We start from the raw sequence: 25,128 nt of genomic DNA on the forward strand, positions 1-25,128 counted from the left end.
TGCTTGTCGATGGTCTTGTAGCCCATTCCAGCCTTGTGTAGGTCTACAATGTTGTCCCTGACATCCTTGGAGAGCTCTTTGGTCTTGGCCATGGTGGAGAGTTTGGAATCTGATTGATTGATTGCTTCTGTGGACAGGTGTCTTTTATACAGGTAACAAACTGAGATTAGGAGCACTCCCTTTAAGAGTGTGCTCCTAATCTCAGCTCGTTACCTGTATAAAAGACACCTGGGAGACAGAAATCTTTCTGATTGAGAGGGGGTCAAATACTTATTTCCCTCATTAAAATGCAAATCAATTTATAACATTTTTGACATGCATTTTTCTGGATTTTTTTGTTGTTATTATGTCTCTCACTGTTCAAATAAACCTACCATTAAAATTATAGACTGATCATTTCTTTGTCAGTGGGCAAACGTACAAAATCAGCAGGGGATCAAATACTTTTTTACCTCACTGTAGCTTAGCCTCCTTCACTCCTGGTCTTATTTAGGTTGGCTCTGCGTTGCCGGGGACCTGCACTGTGCCATCCAATCAATGAGATGTACTGTATGTCTCTTCAGTCATATCTGATTGGAGATGTACTCTAAGCCTGGTTGATACTTATGGCTGTTTGATTGGCTCTGCTTTGTAAGGGACGAACGGGGAGGCACCGTGCTGCCCAGTCACATCTGATTGAAGATATAGCCTAGTCCAAGTCCTACTCCTAACTCCCAGGCTGGTTATTTCTACTTAGGGCTGGTTGATGGGCTCTGCATTGCCAGTGATGAATTGGGAGGCTTCACCTGCACCTTTGTCAGGGATAGCTGCATTTTTTTAGGAAGGTTTTACTTGCAATGACTGTGATCTGTTGTTGTCTTAGCTACCTTAGTTGAATGCACTGACTAACTGACCTAAATCTAAAATGCACTGTACTGTCTAATCACTGAGATGCATGAGTATGAGGAGGAATGTACACACTTACAATTTTATTCCATGTTTCACATGTGCCACATTTCCTTTGAGGATTTATCCCAGTGTTTTCCTCAAAAGCTCCAACTTTCCATTTTCTATCTATGCGGGCTGGCACCCGTATCTCACTGGGCCATGGCTCTGGCAAACCTGCTCAAACTGGGAGCCAAGGCAACTCTTTGGGTACTTATCAGATAGCATTTACATAACAATGGCTAGGTGTGAACTTGAACACCTTCTCACAAACCAACAGTCTTGAATGTATTTTACTAGGCAAGTCAGTTAAGAACAAATTCCTATTTTCAATGACAGCCTAGGAACAGTGGGTTAACTGCCTTGTTCAGGGGCAGAACAACAGATTTGTACCTTGTCAGCTCGGGGATTTGATCTTGCAACCTTTTGGATTCTAGTCCAACGCTCTAACCACTAGGCTACGCTGCCGCCCCGGAATGATGCGGAGGTTGTTGGTTCTGCTTGCCACAAGTCTTTAGTGTCACTCTCCTGACAGAAACACAATAACACTAGACCCACATTAACATAAAACACTGGCGGCTCACTGGTGTGGGGGTAAGTCTCAATGGAAAAGCACCAATATTGTACTTTGTCATCATGTATTATGCCCTGTTTGGGGTCATTTAAAGTTATTGATGGAGATTCATGAATATTCACGCTTGATGTTAACTTGAGTCTTTGCCGACTCGACACTTTGAACTGCGTGATCGTTTCAAGTTAAGTATAATGCCTCGTACTTCCCCTAAAACAGTGCTCGTTTTTCAGACGGTCCTGCCCCTGAATATCTCTTGAATGCTTCCTCCCAGACAGGCTCCGCTTACGGACTGAGGACTTGCCTATTCTCTGTGAAATAGATGAGCCATAACTCAAAGCCAGAGTGTTTCGCCAGCGTCACTATAGTCATTATGGGTGGCTGGAAATGTCAGCATGGAGATGCAGTATTCAGCACTCACAGTCTAATGAGCGTTTCTCTCCGGCGATTATCAATTAGTAATGAAGTGGCAAATCATCCTAACAGGCAGGACTAGCATTGTGTGGATGGGGATGTAGAGGGAAGGGGGAGCAGGAGCAGCCAGGGCACAGTGTAGCGGGCAGGGATGGGCTGGGCTGCTTAATTCATAGGACTGCAGAGCTGTGCTGGCAGGCCTATCTTTCACACAAAGAGTTACTACCTAGAGCACTTCTACTATTTCCTCTTTTCTCTCTGTCTCTGTGACCCCGGCCTGCCTGCCGAATGAAATAGCACTTCTATTTTATTTATTTATTTTTCTCAGTCTTTCTTCATTTTATGTCCTGTTCTTGCGCACTGTGTTCTCTGATGTTGGACGGCTATTAAACAAACAGCTGTGGATGGATATCTGGTGGTTCTGACTGAAGGTTTTCAAGCAGGTGATTAAATATTCCTTGAATACCTATTGAGAGGTGATTTTCATTTGAGAGATTCCTGTACATCGTTCGGTGGTTATACAGCACAGTAGTGGTGTTGCTTCTGAGAAGGGAGTGTGTGAGAGCATTCTGCCGTGTATATAATCTGTGTCCCAAATGGCACCTTATTCCCTTTATAGTGCACTACTTTTGACCAGCCCATTAGTACTCTGTGCTGTGTACTGTAAAGCAGGACCCTCCAGGAGAGGACCTGCCCACCTCCCACACTCCTCCATCTGTGCTCCCATTTCACCCTCTGTTTGTTACCCATCCTAAACCCTACTAACCTCACTCTATGATCCTCTGGGTTCTGCCATGTGCTCTGGGTTTCAGATTTCCCTACAGAGCTGAGACTTCATGGAGCTTTGTACAGCTACGCTAGCTACTGCACAGCCTGCCTCTAAAGCAGGGATTAATCCCCCCACCCCCCAACAACAAAAATACTGTTGTGAGTTAGAATAGTAGAATGCACAAGGTGCAATTTCGAAAATTGGATGTGCATCAGAAGTTTTTCTCATGTTATGTAAGTCACTGATAGTAGGTCAATTAGCCCATGTCAACTAACATTTTTTAGATTAATAAGTTAGTTTTGCGGACAGCTATCTAAACTTGTTATGTTGGTCGAATTACATGCTGTGGGGCCGCAATTGATTTTGTTAGTCAATCTCACTCAGATATAATATTAAAAACGGCAAACGTTTATCTCCACCCTATGGCAAAATGTGTATAATTACAGCAAATTTGTTATAAAAGTGCAAAATCTTCTCTCCGCCCCATGGCAAAATGTGTAGAAAGCAAAGTTTCTTTAAAACGTAAAAACATTCTCTCCGCTTCCAAGAGTGGGGCCACTAAAATGTTTTACCCATCAATGTTGCCCACCCCTTTTCTAAAGGATGTGTGTAAATGTTTCATAGCTAACTACCTGTAAACACTATCTTGCACCATAAAGTGGTCTAGGCTATATAGCATAGGAGTTTATGTAATCTGTATGTTTCATAGCTAGCTATACCTGCATACGAGGCCCTCTGCTCCACTAGGAGCTGAAAGGAATAACTATACCTGCATACAGAACCTCAAAGTGGTCTATACCATAGGGACTTATGTAATCTGATTGTGCTGTACAGTGTGGAGTGTAAACTTGACTGTATAGGACATCAGTGTATTGATTGTATAACGTCAAGGATTTAACCTTTAGAGGACTTGACAAGGTAGAACCTATTGACTCATTGTGTGCGTCCCAAATGGCACCCTATTCCCTATATAGTGCACTACTTTTGACCAGAGATGTCTGAGCCCTGGTTGAAAGTAGTGCACTATATAGGGAATAGGGTGCCATTTGGGAAAAAAATCCACATCACCTCCATATATCAATTAAAGTAATGTAGGGAAAATGTAAACAAGTTCCAAGACAGTCCAACCTATTCCAGTTAGTTCATGATGTACAATAGGCAACTTTCCCCCTGAATTCCTGCAGTCTATTTTAGGGAATGCCCGTGGTGCTCTTTTTCTTTATGAAGTCATTTTTGGAAGATACAGAAGAGGATGAATGGTGCGAATCGCATTCCAGAACAGGTTTTCCTGGTAAAAGAGCAACAACTTTTCTTATTGTTATTATTATAATCTAAAACATAAATATATATTGTATATATTTAAGTTATTATTTTCCTTCTAAGAAATAACTACTTCTTTCTGATCATTCTTACTATTATCATCTAAAATGTTTAAATAGCTTTGGGTTATGGAGGAGGTGCATTAGCTACATTCAATCTGAATATAATACTGTTTGTTGCTGTGAGATTCTGTGCCCGAAGTGTTGGACCACTGACTGAGTCTGAGAGACATTGTTCTATCTAGACTGGAGCACTGCAGTCATTTATAACAAGAGAAAGCGAGAAGAGGAGAGTGTGCCATTTTCTTCTTTCCAGTGCACAGGCAGATAATGGCAGTTCTCCTGGGGGCTTCCTCAGTGTAAGCTTGCTAACGCTGCGGACTGATGACACACATAGAATTGCTCTTGCTTTTATCTTCTATCTTTTTTTCTCCATCCACACTCATCATGTCACTGAGTCTGTGTTTGTCCCAAATGGCACCCTATTCCCTATTTAGTGCACCACTTTTGAACAGGGCCCATACAAGTAGTGCACTATATAGGGAATAGGGGTACTATTTCAGACACATCCTGAGACTGCACTGCAACCCAGACCATTTTGTTGTAACTAACACTGTGTAAGGAGATTTAATCTTCTCTATGTCTCGTTTGCTTAGTCTATAACAGAACTGCTTACTGAGCAGAAAGGAGGACTGGACTGGTTTATCATGGTGATTCTGGGCCATTAGCTTTGTCTGTCATAGAACCAATACTCATCAAAATGAAAAATAGGGGCCAGCACTCACTTGATTCATTTGTACTTGAAGTTTGTTATGTTTTTAATATTTATTTTTTTAAAGACAAACCTGCACACTGCTGTTCCTAGAATTAAAGTTCTTTATTAAGCTTTACGGATCGGCCTCAAGGCCTTCTTCAGAGCTTTGGTTTGAGTGTTTGTAATTTCTACCTACAGTTGAAGTCGGAAGTTTACATACACCTTAGCCAAATACATTTAAACTCAGTTTTTCGCAATTCCTGACATTTAGTCCTAGTAAGAATTCACTGTCTTAGGTCAATTAGGAACACCACTTTATTTTAAGAATGTGCTTTAAGAATTCAGCTTTTATTTCTTTCATCACATTCCTAGTGGGTTAGAAGTTTACATACACTCTATTAGTATTCCACAAGCTTCCCACAATAAGTTGTGAATTTTGGCCCATTCCTTCTGACAGAGCTGGTGTAACTGAATCAGATTTGTAGGCCTCCTTGCTTGCACACGCTTTTTCAGTTCTGCCCACAAATGTTCTATAGGATTGAGGTCAGGGCTTTGTGATGGCCACTCCAATACCTTGACTTTGTTGTCCTTAAGCCATTTTGCCACAACTTTGGAAGTATGCTTGGGGTCATTGTCCATTTGGAAGACCCATTTGCGACCAAGCTTTAACTTCCTGACTGATGTCTTGAGATGTTGCTTCAATATATCCACATCATTTTCCTACCTCATGATGCCATCTATTTTGTGAAGTGCACCAGCCCCTCCTGCAGCAAAGCACCCCCACAACATGATGCTGCCACCCCCGTGCTTCACGGTTGGGATGGTGTTCTTCGGCTTGCAAGCCTCCCCCTTTTTCCTACAAACATAACAATGGTCATTATGGCCAAACAGTTTCATCAGACCAGAGGACATTTCTCCAAAAAGTACGCTCTTTGTCCCCATGTCCAGTTGCAAACCGTAGTCTGGCTTTTTTATGGCGGTTTTGGAGCAGTGGCTTCTTCTTTGCTGAGCGGCCTTTCAGGTTATGTCGATATAGGACTTGTTTTACTGTGGATATAGATACTTTTGTACCTGTTTCCTCCAGCATCTTCACAAGGTCCTTCGCTGTTGTACTGGGATTGATTTGCACTTTTCGCACCAAAGTACGTTCATCTCTAGGAGACAGAACGTGTCTCCTTCCTGAGCGGTATGACGGCTGCGTGATCCCATGGTGTTTATACTTGCGTACTATTATTTGTACAGATAAACGTGATACCTTCAGGCGTTTGGAAATTGCTCCCAAGGATGAACCAAACTTGTGGAGGTCTACAATTTTCTTTCTGAGGTCTTGGTTGATTTCTTTTGATTTTCCCATGATGTCAAGAAAAGAGGCACTGAGTTTGAAGATAGGCCTTGAAATACATCCACAGGTACACCTCCAATTGACTCAAATGATGTCAATTAGCCGATCAGAAGCTTCTAAATCCATGACATCATTTTCTGGAATTTTCCAAGCTGTTTAAAGGCACAGTCAACTCAGTGTATGTAAACTTCTGACCCACTGGAATTGTGATACAGTGAATTATAAGTGAAATAATCTGTCTGTAAACAATTGTTGGAAAAATGACTTGTGTCATGCATAAAGTAGATGTCCTAACCGACTTGCCAAAACTATAGTTTGTTAACAAGACATTTGTGGAGTGGTTGAAAAACGAGTTTTAATTACGCCAACCTAAGTGCATATAAACTTCCGACTTCAATTGTATTTTCTTAAAACTGCATTGTTGGTTAAGGGCTTGTAAGCAGTTCATTGTAAGGTCTACACCTGTTGAATTTGGAGCATGTGACAAATACAATTTGATTTGATTTGATACCATTCCATTCACTCCATTCCAGCCATTATCATAAGCTGACCTCCGCCCAGCATACTCCACTGGTGTCTATATATGGAAAAATACAGATTTTTTTTTGTTGATGACGTTTTTATCCTGCACTGTACACAATGATTTATGAAAATGTACTTGCTACTGTAGGTTGATATCCTCATTGTGGTTTTACAGACTTGTTTAATACGTTTTACTCACTTTATTTGAATATTTTTTTAAATGAACATTGTTATATTTGTTAACACATTTTTATTTTCCTTGACTCTAACCCTATTTGATGCACTGAATGGATGTGGGTGGAACAATGTCTACGTATGGGTGAAAATTACAAACACTCAAACCAAATCTCTGACGAAGGCCTTGCGGCCAATACGAATAGCTTAATAAAGAACAGTAATACTAGGAAGAGCAGTGTGCAGGTTTCTCTTTTCTTTCTTGTTATTCACTTGTTATTATGCACCTGGAACAAATATGGTTCAGATGTACGAGTGCCTTTTTGAATGATCTTTAACAAGCAACATATCCTAACAGAGCACACACTGCAAATGGCTTCTAGCAAACTTTCATTGAGCACGTGAAGTTAAGAACGAGTTGGACCCCAGGAAGACTAGCTGTCATCATGGCATCAGCTAATGGGGATCCAAATGAAGAATAAAGACTAAAGCACATTCTCTCCCATCATCCTGAGATAACCACTGCTGTCATGCCATCTCTCGTCCTCTCATCATGTTATTCAATCAAGTCCCTCCAGATCCCACGTCCAAGCAGCTGCATGCAGATCTAATGCAATCTGATATCATTAGGGCTGTTACGGTGACCATATTACCGCCACACCGGTGGTCACGAGTCATGACTGCAGTCAAATTCCACGTCATGGTAACTAGGCTTCTCCAAGCTCTGATGCTGCTGATTAGTAGCCTACCAAACTTGCTAACTGCCTGGTACTCAGCACTCTATTGTCCCTCTAATCACTCTGACATCAATGTAAATGTCATCGAAAATCAAATAAAACACTTCATGAGAGCACATGAGCTCATGTTGTGCAACATTTCGAAAGGCTACGCAATTGCGTGAGAAAACAGAGTTTTGATGGGCTCTATTAAAACGAGAGGATCCCATCAGCTTTCTAAAGGCTAGGCCTACTATATTTATTTCTCAACTTTCCTAATATTAAGCACATTACTTCGCTTTACGACAGGAGTATAGCCTACCTGGCAGGCATGAAAATGAACCAAGGAAAATGTGTCCTCCATTCTCTATTTAAGTGCATACAGTGAAGGAAAAAAGTATTTGATCCCCTGCTGATTTTGTACGTTTGCCCACTGACAAAGAAATGATCTGTCTATAATTTTAATGGTAGGTTTATTTGAACAGTGAGAGACAGAATAACAACAAAAAAATACAGAAAAACGCATGTCAAAAATGTTATAAATTGATTTGCATTTTAATGAGGGAAATCGGGGGGAAGCTGTCACCTGTAATCGGGGGGAAGCTGTCACCTGTAACATACCTCGTTCACCTGTAACATACCTCGTTCACTCTCCTCAGGACTGGCGCCACAAATGGCCCCACAAACCGCGGACCCAGCTTTCGTCAGGGCAGGCGGAGGGGCAGGTTTCGGGTCGAGAGCCAGACCCTGTCCCCCGGTGCGAATACCGGGGACTCACTGCGGTGATGGTCTGCGCCAACTTTCTGGCGTAGTACGGCGCGCTGAAGGTGGACATGGCCGGCATCCCATGTTTCTTCCGCACGCCGGAACCAGTCGTCCACCGCAGGAGCCTCGGTCGGACTCTGATGCCAAGGAGCCAGAACCGGCTGATACCCCAATACACATTGAAAGGGAGAAAGGTTAGTGGAGGAGTGGCGGAGCGAGTTCTGGGCCATCTCTGCCCAGGGCACGAACGCCGCCCACTCCCCCGGCCGGTCCTGGCAATAAGACCTCAGAAACCTACCCACATCCTGGTTAACTCTCTCCACCTGCCCATTTACTCTCGGGGTAAAAACCTGAGGTAAGGCTGACCGAGACCCCCAGACGTTCCATGAACGCCTTCCAGACCCTTGACGTGAACTGGGGACCCCGATCAGACACTATATCCTCAGGCAACCCGTAGTGCCGGAAGACATGTGTAAACAGGGCCTCCGCAGTTTGTAGGGCTGTAGGGAGACCGGGGCAAAGGGAGGAGACGACAGGACTTAGAAAAACAATCCACAACGACCAGGATCGTGGTGTTACCCTGTGAAGGTGGAAGATCGGTTAGGAAATCCACCGACCTCTGGGCAGGTGTCTAGGAGCCTTGCACTGGGCGCACACCGAGCAGGAGGAAACATAAACCCTCACGTCCATAGCTAAAGTGGGCCACCAGTACTTCCCACTAAGACAGCGCACCCTCCGACCGATCCCAAGATAACCAGAGGAGGGTGACTTGTGGGCCCAATAGATCAGCCGATCGCGGACAGCAGACGGAACGTACAGACGCCCAGCTGGACACTGATGGGGAGCGGGCTCTGCACGTGACGCCCGCTCAATGTCCGCGTCCAACTCCCACACTACCGGCGCCACCAAACAAGAGGCGGGAAGTACGCGAGTGGGATCCATGGGCCGCTCCTCTGTGTCATACAGCCGGGACAATGCGTCTGCCTTAATGTTCTGGGAGCCTGGTCTGTAAGAAAGGATGAACACAAATCGGGTGAAAAACATGGCCCACCTTGCCTGGCGAGGGTTCAGTCTCCAGATTACTCCAGATTGCGGTGGTCAGTCCAGATGAGAAAAGTGTGTCTAGCCCCCTCAAGCCAATGTCTCCACGCCTTCAGGGCCTTGACGACAGCCTACAACTCCCGGTCCCCCACGTCATAGTTTCGCTCCGCCTCAGCTGTCCACTACAAGCGCACCGGACCCCCCTTCAGCAGTGAAGTAATGGGAGCCGCTACCTGACCAAAACCGGTAGTAGTTGGCAAACCCTAAGAATCGCTGCACCTCCTTAACCGTGGTGGGAGTCGGCCAATTATGCACGGCTGCAATGCGGTCACTCTCCATCTCCACTAGAGGTCGACCGATTATGATTTTTTTCAACGTCGATACCGATTATTGGAGGGCCAAAAAAGCCGATACCACTTAATCGGCTGATTATTATTATGATTTTTTTATATGTATACACACACACACACACACACACACACACACACACACACACACAGCTCTGAAGTGACAACATTTTTTACATTTTTACATTTTAGTCATTTAGCAGACGCTCTTATCCAGAGCGACTTACAAACGATACTGAAGAGTCTGCTTAGGAGACAAATACTCTCAACTGAATAATAAAAATAGAGTTTAACCTCTTGGGGCTAGGTGGGACGCTAGCGTGCCACCCGTGGTGCACTCCATCAACAGCAGGTGCATTTCAAGAGCGGCAAATTTGAATCCAAATAAATGTCAAAATTCAAATTTTTCAAAAATACAACTATTTTACACCATTTGAAAGATAAACATCTCCTTAATCTAACCACGTTTTACGATTTCAAAAAGGTTTTACGGCGAAAGCATAAATTTAGAGTATGTTAGGACAGTACATTTACAAGAGTTGTGTGTAATGTTTTGTCAAGTCAAAGACAGGGTCACCAAAACCATAAAACCAGCTAAAATGATGCACTAACCTTTTACAATCTCCATCAGATGACACTCCTAGGACATTATGTTAGACAATGCATGCATTTTTAGTTCTATCAAGTTCATATTTATATCCAAAAACAGCGTTTTACTATGGCATTGATGTTGAGGAAATCGTTTCCCTCCAATAACCGGCAGTCAAGTCAGCGTCACAAATTAAATAATTAAAATTAGAAAACATTGGTAAAATATTATATTGTCATTTAAAGAATTATAGATTTACATCTCTTGAACTCAATCAACTTGCCAGATTTAAAAATAACCTTACTGGGAAATCACACTTTGCAATAATCTGAGCACTGCGCCCAGAAAAATACGCTTTGCGATACAGACTAGACGTCATGTTGGGGAGATCTAAAATCGAAAATACTATGTAAATAATCCATTACCTTTGATTCTCTTCATCAGATGTCACTTCCCGGTATCACAGGTCCATAACGAATGTAGTTTTGTTCAAAAAAGCTCATCATTTATGTCCAAAAATCTCTGTCTCGTTAGCACATGATGTAAGCCAGCCGGACTTCTCGTCATGAACGAGGGGAAAAAATATATTTCCGTTCGTTCAAACATGTCAAACGTTGTATAGCATAAATCATTAGGGCCTTTTTTAACCAGAACATGAATAATATTCAAGGTGGACGAATGCATACTCTTTTATAACGTATTGGAACGAGGGTACCCAACATGAACTCGCGCGCCAGGTGTCTAATGGGACATCATCGTTCCATGGCTCTTGTTCGGTCAGATCTCCCTCCAGAAGACTCAAAACACTTTGTAAAGGCTGGTGACATCTAGTGGAAGCAATAGGAAGTGCCAAAATATTCCTAAGCCCCTGTGTTTTTCAATGGGATAGGTTTAAAGTCAATACAACACATCAGGTATCCACTTCCTGTCAGAAAATGTCTCAGGGTTTTGCCTGCCAAATGAGTTCTGTTATACTCACAGACACCATTCAAACAGTTTTAGAAACTTTAGAGTGTTTTCTATCCATATATAATAAGTATATGCATATTCTAGTTACTGGGTAGGATTAGTAACCAGATTAAATCGGGTACATTTTTTTTTATCCAGACGTGCAAATGCTGCCCCCTAGACCCAACAGGTTAAGTTACCTGTGATGAATGATTTTTTTGTAGAGTGGATTTGTGAAAATATGTTGACAAACGTTACCTAGTGAGATTTACACGGATATCAAAACGCAGACCTTATTTGAGTAGATCAAGACATTCTCTATGGAAGTCATGAACGGTAAAATAACGAAGGAACCCCTTTCAAGTTCAGCCGCAAGTTATGACAGGATTATGACGCGTCGAATATTTCTCTCTAAACCATATACCTTTGACTATTACGAGCCTGCTGCTGCCTACCACTGCTCAGTCAGACTGCTCTATCAAATATCAAATCATAGACTTAACTATAATATAATAAACCTTAGGTCATTAATATGATCAAATCCGGAAACTATCATCTCGAAAACATTCTTTCAGTGACATACGGAACCGTTCCGTATTTTATCTAATGGGTGGCATTCATAAGTCTAAATATTCCTGTTACATCGCACAACCTACAATGTTATTTCATAGTTCCGTAAAATTCTTGCAAATTAGTTCGCAACGAGCCAGATTCTGTATACCCTGATTCTGCGTGCAACGAATGCAAGAGAACTGACACAATTTCACCTGGTTAATATTGCCTGCTAACCTGGATTTCTTTTAGCTAAATATGCAGGTTTAAAAATATATACTTCTGTGTATTGATTTTAAGAATTGATTGATGTTTATGGTTAGGTACAGTCGTGCAACGATTGTGCTTTTTTTTCGCAAATGCGCTTTTGTTAAATCATCCCCGTTTGGCGAAGTCTTCTGTCTTTGTTAGGAAGAAATAGTCTTCACAGTTCGCAACAAGCCAGGTGGCTCAAACTGCTGCATATACCCTGACTCTGTTTGCAAGAGAAGTGACACATTTTCCCTAGTTAAAAGAAATTCATGTTAGCAGGCAATATTAACTAAATATGCAGGTTTAAAAATATATACTTGTGTATTGATTTTAAGAAAGACATTGATGTTTATGGTTAGGTACACGTCGGAGCAAAGACAGTCCTTTTTCGCGAATGCGCACCACATCGATTATATGCAAAGCAGGACAGGCTAGATAAACTTGTAATATCATCAACCATGTGTAGTTAACTAGTGTTTATGATTGATTGATTGTTTTTTTATAAGATAAGTTTAATGCTAGCTAGCAACTTACCTTGGCAACGTAAAGCAGGTGGTTAGAGCGTTGGGCTAGTTAACGTAAGGTTGCATCCCCAAGCTGACAAGGTAAAAATCTGTCGTTCTGCCCCTGAACAAGGCAGTTAACCCACCGTTCCTAGGCCGTCATTGAAAATAAGGATGTGTTCTTTAACTGACTTGCCTAGTTAAATAAAGGTTACCATTTTTTTTTTTTTAAACATTTTAAAAAATGTTTTTCAAATTGGCAAATCGGTGGCCAAAAATACCGATTACCGATTGTTATGAAAACTTGAAATCGGCCCTAATTTATCGGCCATTCCGATTAATCGGTCGACCTATAATCTCCACCCCTGACGTGGAAATGCGATACCCTAGGAAGGAGACGGACTGTTGGAAAAACAGGCATTTCTCAGCCTTGACGTACAGGTCATGCTCCAACAGGCGACCAAGCACTTTGCGCACCAGGGACACATGCTTGGCGCGTGTAGCGGAGTATATCAGAATGTCATCAATATACACCACTACACCCTGCCCGTGCAAGTCCCTGAAAATCTAGTCTACAAAAGTTTGGAAGACTGATGGCGCATTCATCAACCCGTACGGCATGACGAGGTACTCATAGTGCCCAGAGGTGGTACTGAAAGACGTCTTCCACTCGTCACCCTCTCGGATACGCACCAGATTGTAAGCGCTCCTGAGATCTAGTTTGGTGAAGAAGCGTGCCCCGTGCATTGACTCTATCGCTGTGGCTATGAGCGGTAGCGGGTAACTATAGCACACCGTGATCTGATTAAGACCCCGGTAGTCAATACACGGACGCAGACCTCCCTCCTTCTTCTTCACAAAAAATAAACTCGAGGAGACAGGTGAAGTGGAGGACCGAATGTACCCCTGACGCAGGGATTCAGAGACATATGTTTCCATAGCCTCCGTCTCCGCCTGTGAGAGGGATACACGTGACTCCTGGGAAGTGCAGCGTCTACCAGGAGATCTATCGCACAATTGCCCCGTCGATGAGGTGGTAATTGAGAGAGCCAAATCGGCATATTCAGGGGGAATGCGCATGGTGGAGACCTGGTCTGGACTCTCCACCGTAGTAGCACCAACGGAAACCCCTAAACACCTCCCTGAGCACTCTCGCGACCACCCCGTGAGAGTCCTCTGTGGCCAAGAAAGGAAAATACAAATTTTCTCCGTGTGACCCCCCCAGCGTCAATTTAGTATATATAAAGACAAGATTAAATTACAAATAGTCTGATGGGTGACAATATTATCACTTGTGAATGATGTATTATCACTTGTGAATGATGTATTATCACTTGTGAATGATGCCCAGCTTGTGCAGTAAGGCATGAAACAGCACATGCCTTTTTGTCTCTCGAATTTTTCTAATCATAGTCGCACACCTCATGTAGCCTAGCCCATAGGCCTATATGTTTTAATAAGGTTTGTATCACACCTAAAGAGGCCAAATAACATCTTAGAATTAATCCTCTTTACAATCGGTGTAGAGCCTAATTGACATTCGATAAGACGGACATGCACAGTTGTGTCCCTGATGTGTCTGTCTTCACTTGTAGCCTACTTTAGAGCTTAGATGCCTGTGAGAAGGACACAATCATGTGACGGGCATTGGCTAATAAGAATTGAGATATATGTGAGAGGGATGTGAGTGAGAAGTGCCTCAGACCACGGCGATTGGCAGCCGGCAGAAGGGAATTATAATAATTATATTCAGCCCAAGGGCACTACGGCCACACAAGGGGGATGCCGTGGGGAAATTCGAGGCCTGGTGAGAAAATTATCAAGTGCTTATCAAATTGTGAGTGAGAAACTGATGAAGTGTGTGCTGCCTGTACAAGAAACAAAGTAGAGCTCATTCCTTTCATGCAATTTTTTTCAAATCATCATTAGAGTCGCATCATGCAGCCTTAGAATGTATTAAACATCTAAACATACAGCCCAACATTTGTATCACAACTAAAGTTGCATAAATAACTAAATTAACCTCTTACATCTAGACATTCCGCTAGTGGAACACCTGCTCCAATATCCAATGATAGGTGTAGCGCGAAATACAAACTCCTCGAAAATCCGAAAACTTCAATTTTTCAAACATATGACTATTTTACACCATTTTAAAGACAAGACTCTCCTTTATCTAACCACACTGTCCGATTTCAAAAAGGCTTTACAGCGAAAGCAAAACATTAGATTATGTCAGCAGAGTACCCAGACAGAAATAATCAGACACCCATTTTTCAAGCTAGCATATAATGTCACAAAAAACAAAACCACAGCTAAATGCAGCACTAACCTTTGATGATCTTCATCAGATGACACTCCTAGGACATTATGTTATACAATACATGCATGTTTTGTTCAATCAAGTTCATATTTATATCAAAAACCAGCTTTTTACATTATCATGTGACGTTATGAACTAGCATTCCCACCGAACACTTCCGGTGAATTTACTAAATTACTCACGATAAACGTTCACAAAAAACATAACAATTATTTTAAGAATTATAGATACAGAACTCCTTTATGCAATTGCGGTGTCCGATTTTAAAATAGCTTTTCGGTGAAAGCACATTTTGCAATATTCTGAGTAGATAGCCCGGCCATCATGGCTAGCTATTTTGACACCCACCAAGTTTGGTACTCACCAAACTCAGATTTACTATAAGAAAAATTGGATTACCTTTGCTGTTCTTCATCAGAATGCACTCCCAGGACTTCTACTTCAATAACAAATGGTGGTTTGGTTCCAAATAATCCATAGTTATATCCAAATAGCGGCGTTTTGTTGTGCGTTCAAGACACTATCCGAAGGGTAAAGAAGGGTGACGCGCCCGGCGCGTTTTGTGACAAAGAATTTCAAAATATTCCATTACCGTACTTCGAAGCATGTCAAACGCTGTTTAAAATCAATTTTTATGCGATTTTTCTCGTAAAAAAGCGATAATATTCCGACCGGGAGTCGTTTTCGTTCAAAGACTGAAAATAAAAACATGGAGTCGTCTCGTGCACGTGCGCACCAGTCTCATTGTTCTCAGATCGACCACTTACCAAATGCGCTACTGTTTTTCAGCCATGGCCTGCAAAGTCATCAATCAACGTTCTGGCGCCTTCTGAGAGACTATGGGAGCATTAGAAAATGTCACATTACAGCAGAGATCCCCTGTTTTGGATAGAGATGATCAAGAAGGCCAAGAAATGGTCAGAGAGGGCGCTTCCTGTTTGGAATCTTCTCAGGTTTTGGCCTGCCAAATGAGTTCTGTTATACTCAGACACCATTCAAACAGTTTTAGAAACTTTGGAGTGTTTTCTATCCAAAGCTAATACTTATATGCATATTCTAGTTTCTGGGCAGGAGTAATAATCAGATTAAATCGGGTACGTTTTTTATCCGGCCGTGAAAATACTGCCCCCTATCCATAACAAGTTAAGCGTATAGGAGGAACTGTTTCTTTGTTAATCACTCAACACAGAATAGCTACATGTGCACACTCCCTCGGAAATCGGTTGGAGAAAATATCCTTTCTATTTTATTCAGCTATGTTCAATTGTATTCTTCATACTATAAACTAATATAAAATAATCCCACGGAATTCTAAGCAAATCTTATCTGCTAAATGAACTAGTGTATCCCACAGCTATTTGGCATAGCCAGATCAAGGCCTAACATAATGTCAGAGTATGCTATTCTGTTCTTCTGAAATAGACAAAAATCAATAATGGATTTATTGTGATGGTGTAGGCTATATAAAATTGATTTATTATACTTTTTTATTAAATTGATTCATTATACTTTTTAAAATGTAGATGTTCCAAAGGTCTGCATCAGTGGCTTGTAGGCTATGTGGGAAGCCAGGAGAGGCTAAACGTGTTTATGTTAATTATTAGTCAATTACAGTGAGACTGGCAGTTATTTGCTTTACAATCACCGGCTGACAACATTTCTTGACCGCCTCAACCCTAGATATGATAGCATCAGTGAATATGACTATATCGCTCCAAAGTGTTTAATTTGCACCCTAGCCAGTCCTGTCAATCAGGCCACGGCTAGAAGACAAATTGGGTTTCTCTGGACTCCATCCCAGCATTGTTAATTGGAGGGATGTGTCTGGGAGATGTAAATTGGCACGTCCTCTCTAACAGCTTCAGCAGCTTCCTCCCGAGGCCCTGCAATCACCATTCACAAGCCATTCTTCTTGTCTGTGTGCTTCCATTCCCACTCCCTCCTGACCCTAAAATAGATATATTACTACCATTTACTGCCTTAATGGCAGGCTCAGAGACTGGCAAATTACACAGAGATGGTCAAGCTCCTCTCCAAGAGGGCACAGGTTGAAGGGAGCTCTGTTCTTTGTTCTAGTTATCGTATATTTCATCAGAGGAGGAGAGGCAAATCAATATGCAGACAACCGGGAGACTGGGAGATTACATAAACCCATCAGTATAACAATGACACCCATTTACACTCAATTTATTTCCCATCGTTTTGGTGTACTGTTTTTTGAGAGATTGCAATCTTATCTGCCACATGATTCACTGAACAAGATTGCTTTTAACAAGGATTTTATTTCAACACTTTGGATTGTTTAAAGATGGGTGAATTAGATAGATGTTTTTTTTTTCAGAGCAACAGGCAGGCTTTATACACATTATTTGGAATTTCCCTGTTGAAGACATGTTTGGTAAGGCATTTTTTTGCTGCAGGCTTTCAGTTTTAATTGTATATATAACCCAGAACATATTTTGTTCTCAGCATTTCCTTATCCATTAACACAATCCTTGCCAACTAGTTTGAGGTTTCTTCAGGTTTCTCGCGATCACAAAAGTGAGGGATGTTTTTCATTACGAGTTCAGTTTTATAAACCCATTAAATATGATACAGCCAAGAAGCTGACTGTAGTTTTGCACTATTGGGCCATTTGGCGTGATCTAAGCGGTGTCCCTTGCCTTTTTTATATTTCAGAGGAAGCATATGCTGTTTCAGCTCTCGGGTGCTTTGCTGCAGTCAGAGCTGTACTGTAGCTGTCGCTGAGCACGAGATGCACCATCTGAGTGGGGCAGATGGCTCGTGGTTAATTTAGCATGAAGCATGGACCCTCACCACCTTTCTATGTTCATAAACAATCCACGCAGATGATCATGCTGTTGATCAATCACTCTCTCTGGTTGCCGGGACAATATCTCTCAATTAGCAATTAAGACAACGTAAGCTGTGGCTGGATCAGGAAGTAGAGTGACTCAATTGAGCATTTACATAAGATATTACCATTAGAAATACACTAGGGAAGGGGAGAGATGAACCCGGACAACATGGCAGATGTGATCACGACACTGAATTGAATTTACTGTAAACTAACTGTGATACAGTATACTGTATGGATATGGTGACATCTTCTAGGTGTCTGACATGTAGTTATCTGACTGTATCCCTAGTTGGCTCTGGACGAATCCTCTTCCATAGGTGTCTTAGATGTTGAAACCAAGATCTATGTGTGAGATTTAGATGAAGATAGCGCAACATTTTCAATTGGCTCTTCTACCTGTTACTCTATTGTCATTTTAGGAATGTCAATTTCAAGTTTAACAGAAATAAATGGCTCTCTCATGACTCACCAAAGAGCAGAGGCCCCTGAATGCAGGAAGGATGAGAGTGATGAGAGTGAATGCAGCAGCAGCAGCAGAGGCACAGCGCTCCAGCAGCGGTAGATTGGTGCTCCATTGCCCATGCAGGGCGGGGGCGCCACGGGAGGTGCTGCAGGTTGTATTGCCTTGATGGATCCTGGGGCTGCAGCACATTCTTTCACCTTTTCAAAAAGCGTTTGAGATGTGGCCTGTCAAAAGGCCGCGCGGTGCCTTAGCCCAAGCGACAGGCCTGCCGCTCACTGCAGCGCTTTAATGTCAGAATCATGAGAGTGTCAGGGGAGCTTCTCTCTCTGTCTCTCTCTCTCTCTCTTGCAAAATTTAAATTTAGGCAAGGCAGTCTTCGCTCTGACACATGGTTACTGAGGTGCTGACAACAGATGGAGAAATTGCAGAGAAAGAGAGAAAGAGAGAGAGCGAAAGACAAAGAGAAAGAGAGAGAGATTCTTGTCTCCCATCTCAGTCTGTCTGAACTTCATTAAAATGGGATAAGAACAGCGGTTTTTCTATCTAGCTATGACAGGGCTAACAGTCAACAAGCACTTAACATCAGTGTCATCTATGTATAGTACTGGATGATGTTACAAATAATCTGGGTACTTTGTTTCTGCTGCTGACCTTTGTTCAGTCTGACATAACCTCATATTGAGACGATCTGGGAGCCATGCTCCCCCTCTCTCTCTCCCTCCCTCTCTCTCTCTTTTTTTTCTCTCTCTCTCTCTCTTTCTCTCTCTCTCTCTCTCTCTCTCTAAGAGCTCATCAACGTGGGGGATATGACCTTAGAACGGAGGAGAGACTGGATAATTAGATTCAATGATGGGACATTAGTGTGGACATGTATCCTTACCTTGGCCTTTCTTGCCCTCCAAACTATTTCACTCAATTTAGAGAGAGGATGCAAGCGATTGGGCTATTTGTCATGCCACTGTATCATTAGTTTTAACATGACAGCCATTACACTGTCACAGCAGGGCACCAGCTGAACAACTGTATCAGACAGACAGACATAGGATGTGTCCCAAATGGCACCCAATTCCCTTTATAGTGCTATATAACTATGTAGGGAATACGATGCCATTTGGGATGGATCCACGGAGAAATGGTTTGTCACTCTGTTAGTTGCTGATTTGGTGATCCACTGTCGCCGAAGACATCAAACGGGGCGAGAAATAAAGTGATCGTCTCGTTCAGATCTTAGTTGAATCTTGGAGTGAGCTAGTTAGCCTCGGGTTTTACACCCAAAGCAATGGTACGTAATAACGAAATACAATCAACAGCTTACATTTCACTCAAAGCAGAGCTCTGTCTAATTAGAGCTAAGGTGTGTCCATCTTCAAAAACCTCAGTAATGGATGTTATAATTTCAATGTAATTTAATTGTGATCAATACTAAATGTGTGACATTTCAGTGTGGGCATGTCTTTAATTGATTCTTTCCACTTCCCCCACACCAGGAACAGTCATTAGTGAAGTCGATCAGGCGTAGCTTGACAAGCACTGAGCACTGACCCTAGGGTTGCATCTCCAATGGCATCCTATTCCCTATTTAGTGCACTGCTTCTGACCATAGGGCAGTATGTAAGGAAAAGGGTGGCATTTGAGATGCATTCCTAGTGTCTCCAACAGGCAGCTCTATAGAGCAGTAGTTCCCAAACAGTGAGGCACACTTTTTAAGGAACTCAGTCCGGCTTTAAACTTACTCTTGAAAGTTTTAATAGTAGAATGCAAAAGGAATGCAATTTAGTGCGTCATCAGTTCCTCTTGTCATGTTAGTCATTGCATACCTTAGAGAGCTATTTGTCAGCTAACGTTTTTTTCTTATGTCCATAGATATTGTGTTATTGTTGTCATTTTTTTGTCACTCAAATATCACATGTTCCCCAATGCTGGAAGGGGCCCCGAGTGAAAAGGTTTGGGAACCCATAGTATAGAGGAAATAGAAGCTGCTGTTAGTCTTATATCATCCCTTCGAGCTCTCTAATATTTTTATTGACAGCACTGTGAAAGCATGCTGACCAGGGGCCTCATTTATAAACATTGCACATGCACAAAATATGCCCCAAAACATGCGTACACCAGTTTTCACGCAAAAGCTGGCGTTTATAAAGAGGTAACTTTACGTGAGAAGTGCTTATCCTCCCTCAAATTTTAGAGGTTGAGGTATTGCATTGAAAGAAGGCTAGTAGCCTAGTAGCCTTGTGCAAATGGGGAATATATGATGACACTTATTCATAACAAAATATCTGGTAGCTTAATATAATAACAAGATGCAATCATTTGCCAGTAGTGAGAAGAGTGAAAATCTATCTATTTTATCTTTGCATTCGAAAATAAAATAGAAATAGGCATCTCCTGTGTGGCGCAGCGGTCTAAGCCACTGCATTGCAGTGCTTGAGGCATCACTACAGACCCGGGTTCAATCCCAGGTGGTATCACAGCCGGACGTGACTGGCAGACCCATGAGGCAGCGCACAATTGTCCGGGTTAGGGAAAGGGTTTGGCCTGCCGGGATTTCATTGTGCTCTAGTGACTCCTTGTGGCGGGCCGGGTGCATGCATGCTGACTTCGGTCGCCAGCTGGACTGTGTTTCCTCTGACACATTGGTGCGGCTGGCTTCCAGGTTAAGAGAGCAGTGTGGCTTGGCAGGGTTATGTTTTGGAGGAGGCATGGCTATCGACCATCGCCTCTCCTGAGTCCGTAGGGGAGATGCAGTGATGGGACAAGACTGCAACTACCAACTGGATATCACGAAAAAAGGGGTAAAAGTAAAAAAAATAATAAAAAATGTCTTTCATTTCCATGATCATTGCAGAATAAATTCCTCACCTTTTCTGGCTGTGATGGTTTCATACTCCTGAAATAAACAATAGGCCTACAACAAATTAGGATAGGTTAACATTCGTCCCATCTCCCATTTTATTGGGCCCACTTCAATAGGTAGTAAATAGTAAGATAAGCTATTTCAAGTATTTTGCTCTATGCAATCTGATCCGAAGCGCAGTTTAACGGTAGAACAGATGGTTCATCTTTTCCATTGACGTTTGTAGGCTACGTCTGAATACTGTAAGTAGACAATATTAAATTCATGAACCTATTACAAATATCATAACCATCGCAGTATAAATTCCTCACCTTTTCTGGCCATGATGAGTTCATATTCCCCTAAGTAGCTATACAACAATCATGCGTATCTTTCATTGAATTGTGCCTATTAGATAGGCTAATATAATTTCAAGTTTTTGCTCTATGCATCCAAAAGGGAGTGCAGGCTTATAACATAGAGTAGAATTTAACAGGTGAACAGAAAATGTACCTCTTTCATGGATGTGCATAGGCTACCACTATAAGTATACACTGAGTGTACAAACATAAGGAACACTTTCCTAATTGTATCATAGCTTTCACCTGGATTCACCTGATGAGTCTATCATGGAAAGAGCAGGTGTTCCTAATGTTTTGTATACTCAGTGGACAGGCCTACTGTATTTTTACTTTTTTTCCAGAGTGGACAATGTTTCCGAATTCGCGGGCAGTGCAGCATATTTAGGTTTGGGGAAATCTGCAGCATATTTAGGTTTGAATTCACAACAATCTGTTTAAAGGTCCACAATAATTAGCAAAGACATTTGATCAAGTTTGCGATTGCTATTTCGTTTAGATTCTGTCTAGGCCTTTTCCAACACTTCCAAAGTATACAGGAAATAAGGGTGTTAATGTCAACATAAAAGGAGAATAATGGGCGTTATTCAGGCGGAGTCATAATGATTGTTCACGCGTGCAGTTTTACGACAGGTGTGATTTATTAACAGGAAACATGCTTATGTATGGCGTGCGCCAAGTTTATGCATTTCAATATTTGTGTGCATGTGCAGTCTTTTCAGAAATGGCGCACACAGATACTTAGTTTAAAATGTACCCAACTTTTATAAATGAGGGCCCAGGTCTTTTCAATAGAACTATTGATTCCTTAAAGGACTGTCTCCTGTGAGATAGAATAGTTAATGTATACATCATTAATAGCATTTGTGGTGGGACATGGCACGTACATGTACCTGAACATGGTTCCATAGTTACAAAGTACAATCAATTCAAATTAAACAAGTAGTTAGCTAATACATGGCACCTGTCTAATCCTGCTAAAAACAAAAGAGCATTTGAGAAATATGTTTATATATGTTTATTAATACAGTGTATCTGTGTTTGTGTGTTTTTAATTCCAGGTCTGAAACGTAGCTATACCTGTGAAGTCTGCAGTGTCACACTCAACTCTGTGGCACAGTACCATGCACATCTGCAGGGCTCAAAGCACCAAAACAAGTGAGTTTTCTACTCTGTGTACTGCAGCTAAACAGAAGATTTCACACTGTGTATTCTCCTTGTCTGATGATGAGTGGCCAGCAATGTGCAGCACCAGTGAAAAGTTTGGACACGCCTACTCATTAAAGGGGTTTTCTTTATTTCTTACTATTTTCTACATTGTAGAATAATAGTGAAGACATCAAAACTATGAAACAACACATATGAATCATGTACTAACCAAAAAAGTGTTAAACAAATCCAAATATACACTGCTCAAAAAAATAAAGTGAACACTTAAACAACACAATGTAACTCCAAGTCAATCACACTTCTGTGAAATCAAACTGTCCACTTAGGAAGCAACACTGATTGACAATACATTTCACATGCTGTTGTGCAAATGGAATAGACAACAGGTGGAAATTATAGGCAATTAGCAAGACACCCCCAATAAAGGAGTGGTTCTGCAGGTGGGGACCACAGACCACTTCTCAGTTCCTATGCTTCCTGGCTGATGTTTTGGTCACTTTTGAATGCTGGCGGTGCTTTCACTCTAGTGGTAGCATGAGACGGAGTCTACAACCCACACAAGTGGCTCAGGTAGTGCAGCTTTTCCAGGATGGCACATCAATGCGAGCTGTGACAAGAAGGTTTGCTGTGTCTGTCAGCGTAGTGTCCAGAGCATGGAGGCGCTACCAGGAGACAGGCCAGTACATCAGGAGACGTGGAGGAGGCCGTAGGAGGGCAACAACCCAGCAGCAGGACCGCTACCTCCGCCTTTGTGCAAGGAGGAGCAGGAGAAGCACTGCCAGAGCCCTGCAAAATGACCTCCAGCAGGCCACAAATGTGCATGTGTCTGCTCAAACGGTCAGAAACAGACTCCATGAGGGTAGTATGAGGGCCCGACGTCCACAGGTGGGGGTTGTGCTTACAGCCCAACACCGTGCAGGACGTTTGGCATTTGCCAGAGAACACCAAGATTGGCAAATTCACCACTGGCGCCCTGTGCTCTTCACAGATGAAAGCAGGTTCACACTGAGCACGTGACAGACGTGACAGAGTCTGGAGACGCCGTGGAGAACGTTCTGCTGCCTGCAACATCTTCCAGCATGACCGGTTTGGTGGTGGGTCAGTCATGGTGTGGGGTGGTATTTCTTTGGGGGGCCGCACAGCCCTCCATGTGCTCGCCAGAGGTAGCCTGACTGCCATTAGGTACCGAGATGAGATCCTCAGACCCCTTGTGAGACCATATGCTGTTGCGGTTGGCCCTGGGTTCCTCCTAATGCAAGACAATGCTAGACCTCATGTGGCTGGAGTGTGTCAGCAGTTCCTGCAAGAGGAAGGCATTGATGCTATGGACTGGCCCGCCCGTTTCCCAGGCCTGAATCCAATTGAGCACATCTGGGACATCATGTCTCGCTCCATCCACCAATGCCACGTTGCACCACAGACTGTCCAGGAGTTGGTGGATGCTTTAGTCCAGGTCTGGGAGGAGATCCCTCAGGAGACCATCCGCCACCTCATCAGGAGCATGCCCAGGCGTTGTAGGGAGGTCATACAGGCACGTGGAGGCCACACACACTACTGAGCCTCATTTTGACTTGTTTTAAGGACATTACATCAAAGTTGGATCAGCCTGTAGTGTGGTTTTCCACTTTAATTTTGAGTGTGACTCCAAATCCAGACCTCCATGGGTTGATAAATTGGATTTCCATTGATTATTTTTGTGTGATTTTGTTGTCAGCACATTCAACTATGTAAAGAAAAAAGTATTTAATAAGATTATTTCTTTCATTCAGATCTAGAATGTGTTGTTTAAGTGTTCCCTTTATTTTTTTGAGCAGTATATTTGATATTTGAGATTCTTCAAAGTAGCCACTCTTTGCCTTGATGACAGTTTTGCACACGCTTGGCATTCTCTCAACCAGCTTCATGATTTAGTCACCTCGAATGCATTTCAATTAACAGGTGTGCCTTGTTAAAAGTTAATTTGTAGAATTTCTTTCCTTCTTAATGAGCTTGAGCCAATCAGTTGTGTTGTGACAAGGTAGGGGTGGTATTCATAAGATAGCCCTATTTGGTAAAATACCATATTATGGCAAGAACAGCTCAAAGAGAAATTACTGTCCATCATTACTTTAAGACATGAAGGTCAGTCATTGTGGAACATTTCAATAACTTTTAACGTTTCTTCAAGTGCAGTCACAAAAATCATCAAGTGCTATGACGAAACTGGAAGACCCAGAGTTACCTCTGCTGCAGAGGATACGTTTATTAGCGTTACCAGCCTCAGAAGTTGCAGCCCAAATAAATGCTTCACAGATTTCAAGTCACAGACACGTCTCAACATCAACTGTTCAGAGGAGACTGTGTGAATCAGGCCTTCATGGTCGAATTGCTGCAAAGAAACCACTACTAAAGGACACCAATAATAAGAGACTTGCTTGGGCCAAGAAACATGAACATTGGACATTAGACCGGTGGAAATCTGTCAAATCAAATCAAACTTTATTTGTCACATGTGCCGAATACAACAGGTGTAGACCTTACCGTGAAATGCTTACTTACAAGCCCTTAACCAACAATGCAGTTCAAGAAAGAGTTAACAAAATATTTACCAAATAAAGTAAAGTAAAAAATAATAAAAA

General features: G+C 42.3%; 1 protein-coding gene across 1 annotated transcript in view; it reads left to right on the forward strand.

The window, feature by feature from the left end:
- zmat4a (zinc finger, matrin-type 4a) overlaps nt 1-25,128 on the forward strand; it is a 159,583-nt gene that overhangs the window by 112,651 nt on the left and 21,804 nt on the right. Inside the window, exon 6 of the mRNA XM_014170990.2 lies at nt 22,402-22,498. Coding sequence (XP_014026465.1) covers nt 22,402-22,498 — 97 coding nt within the window. The remainder of the gene's footprint in view (nt 1-22,401; nt 22,499-25,128) is intronic.

Source organism: Salmo salar, chromosome ssa24, assembly GCF_905237065.1.
Source record: "Salmo salar chromosome ssa24, Ssal_v3.1, whole genome shotgun sequence".
NCBI lineage: Eukaryota > Metazoa > Chordata > Actinopteri > Salmoniformes > Salmonidae > Salmo > Salmo salar.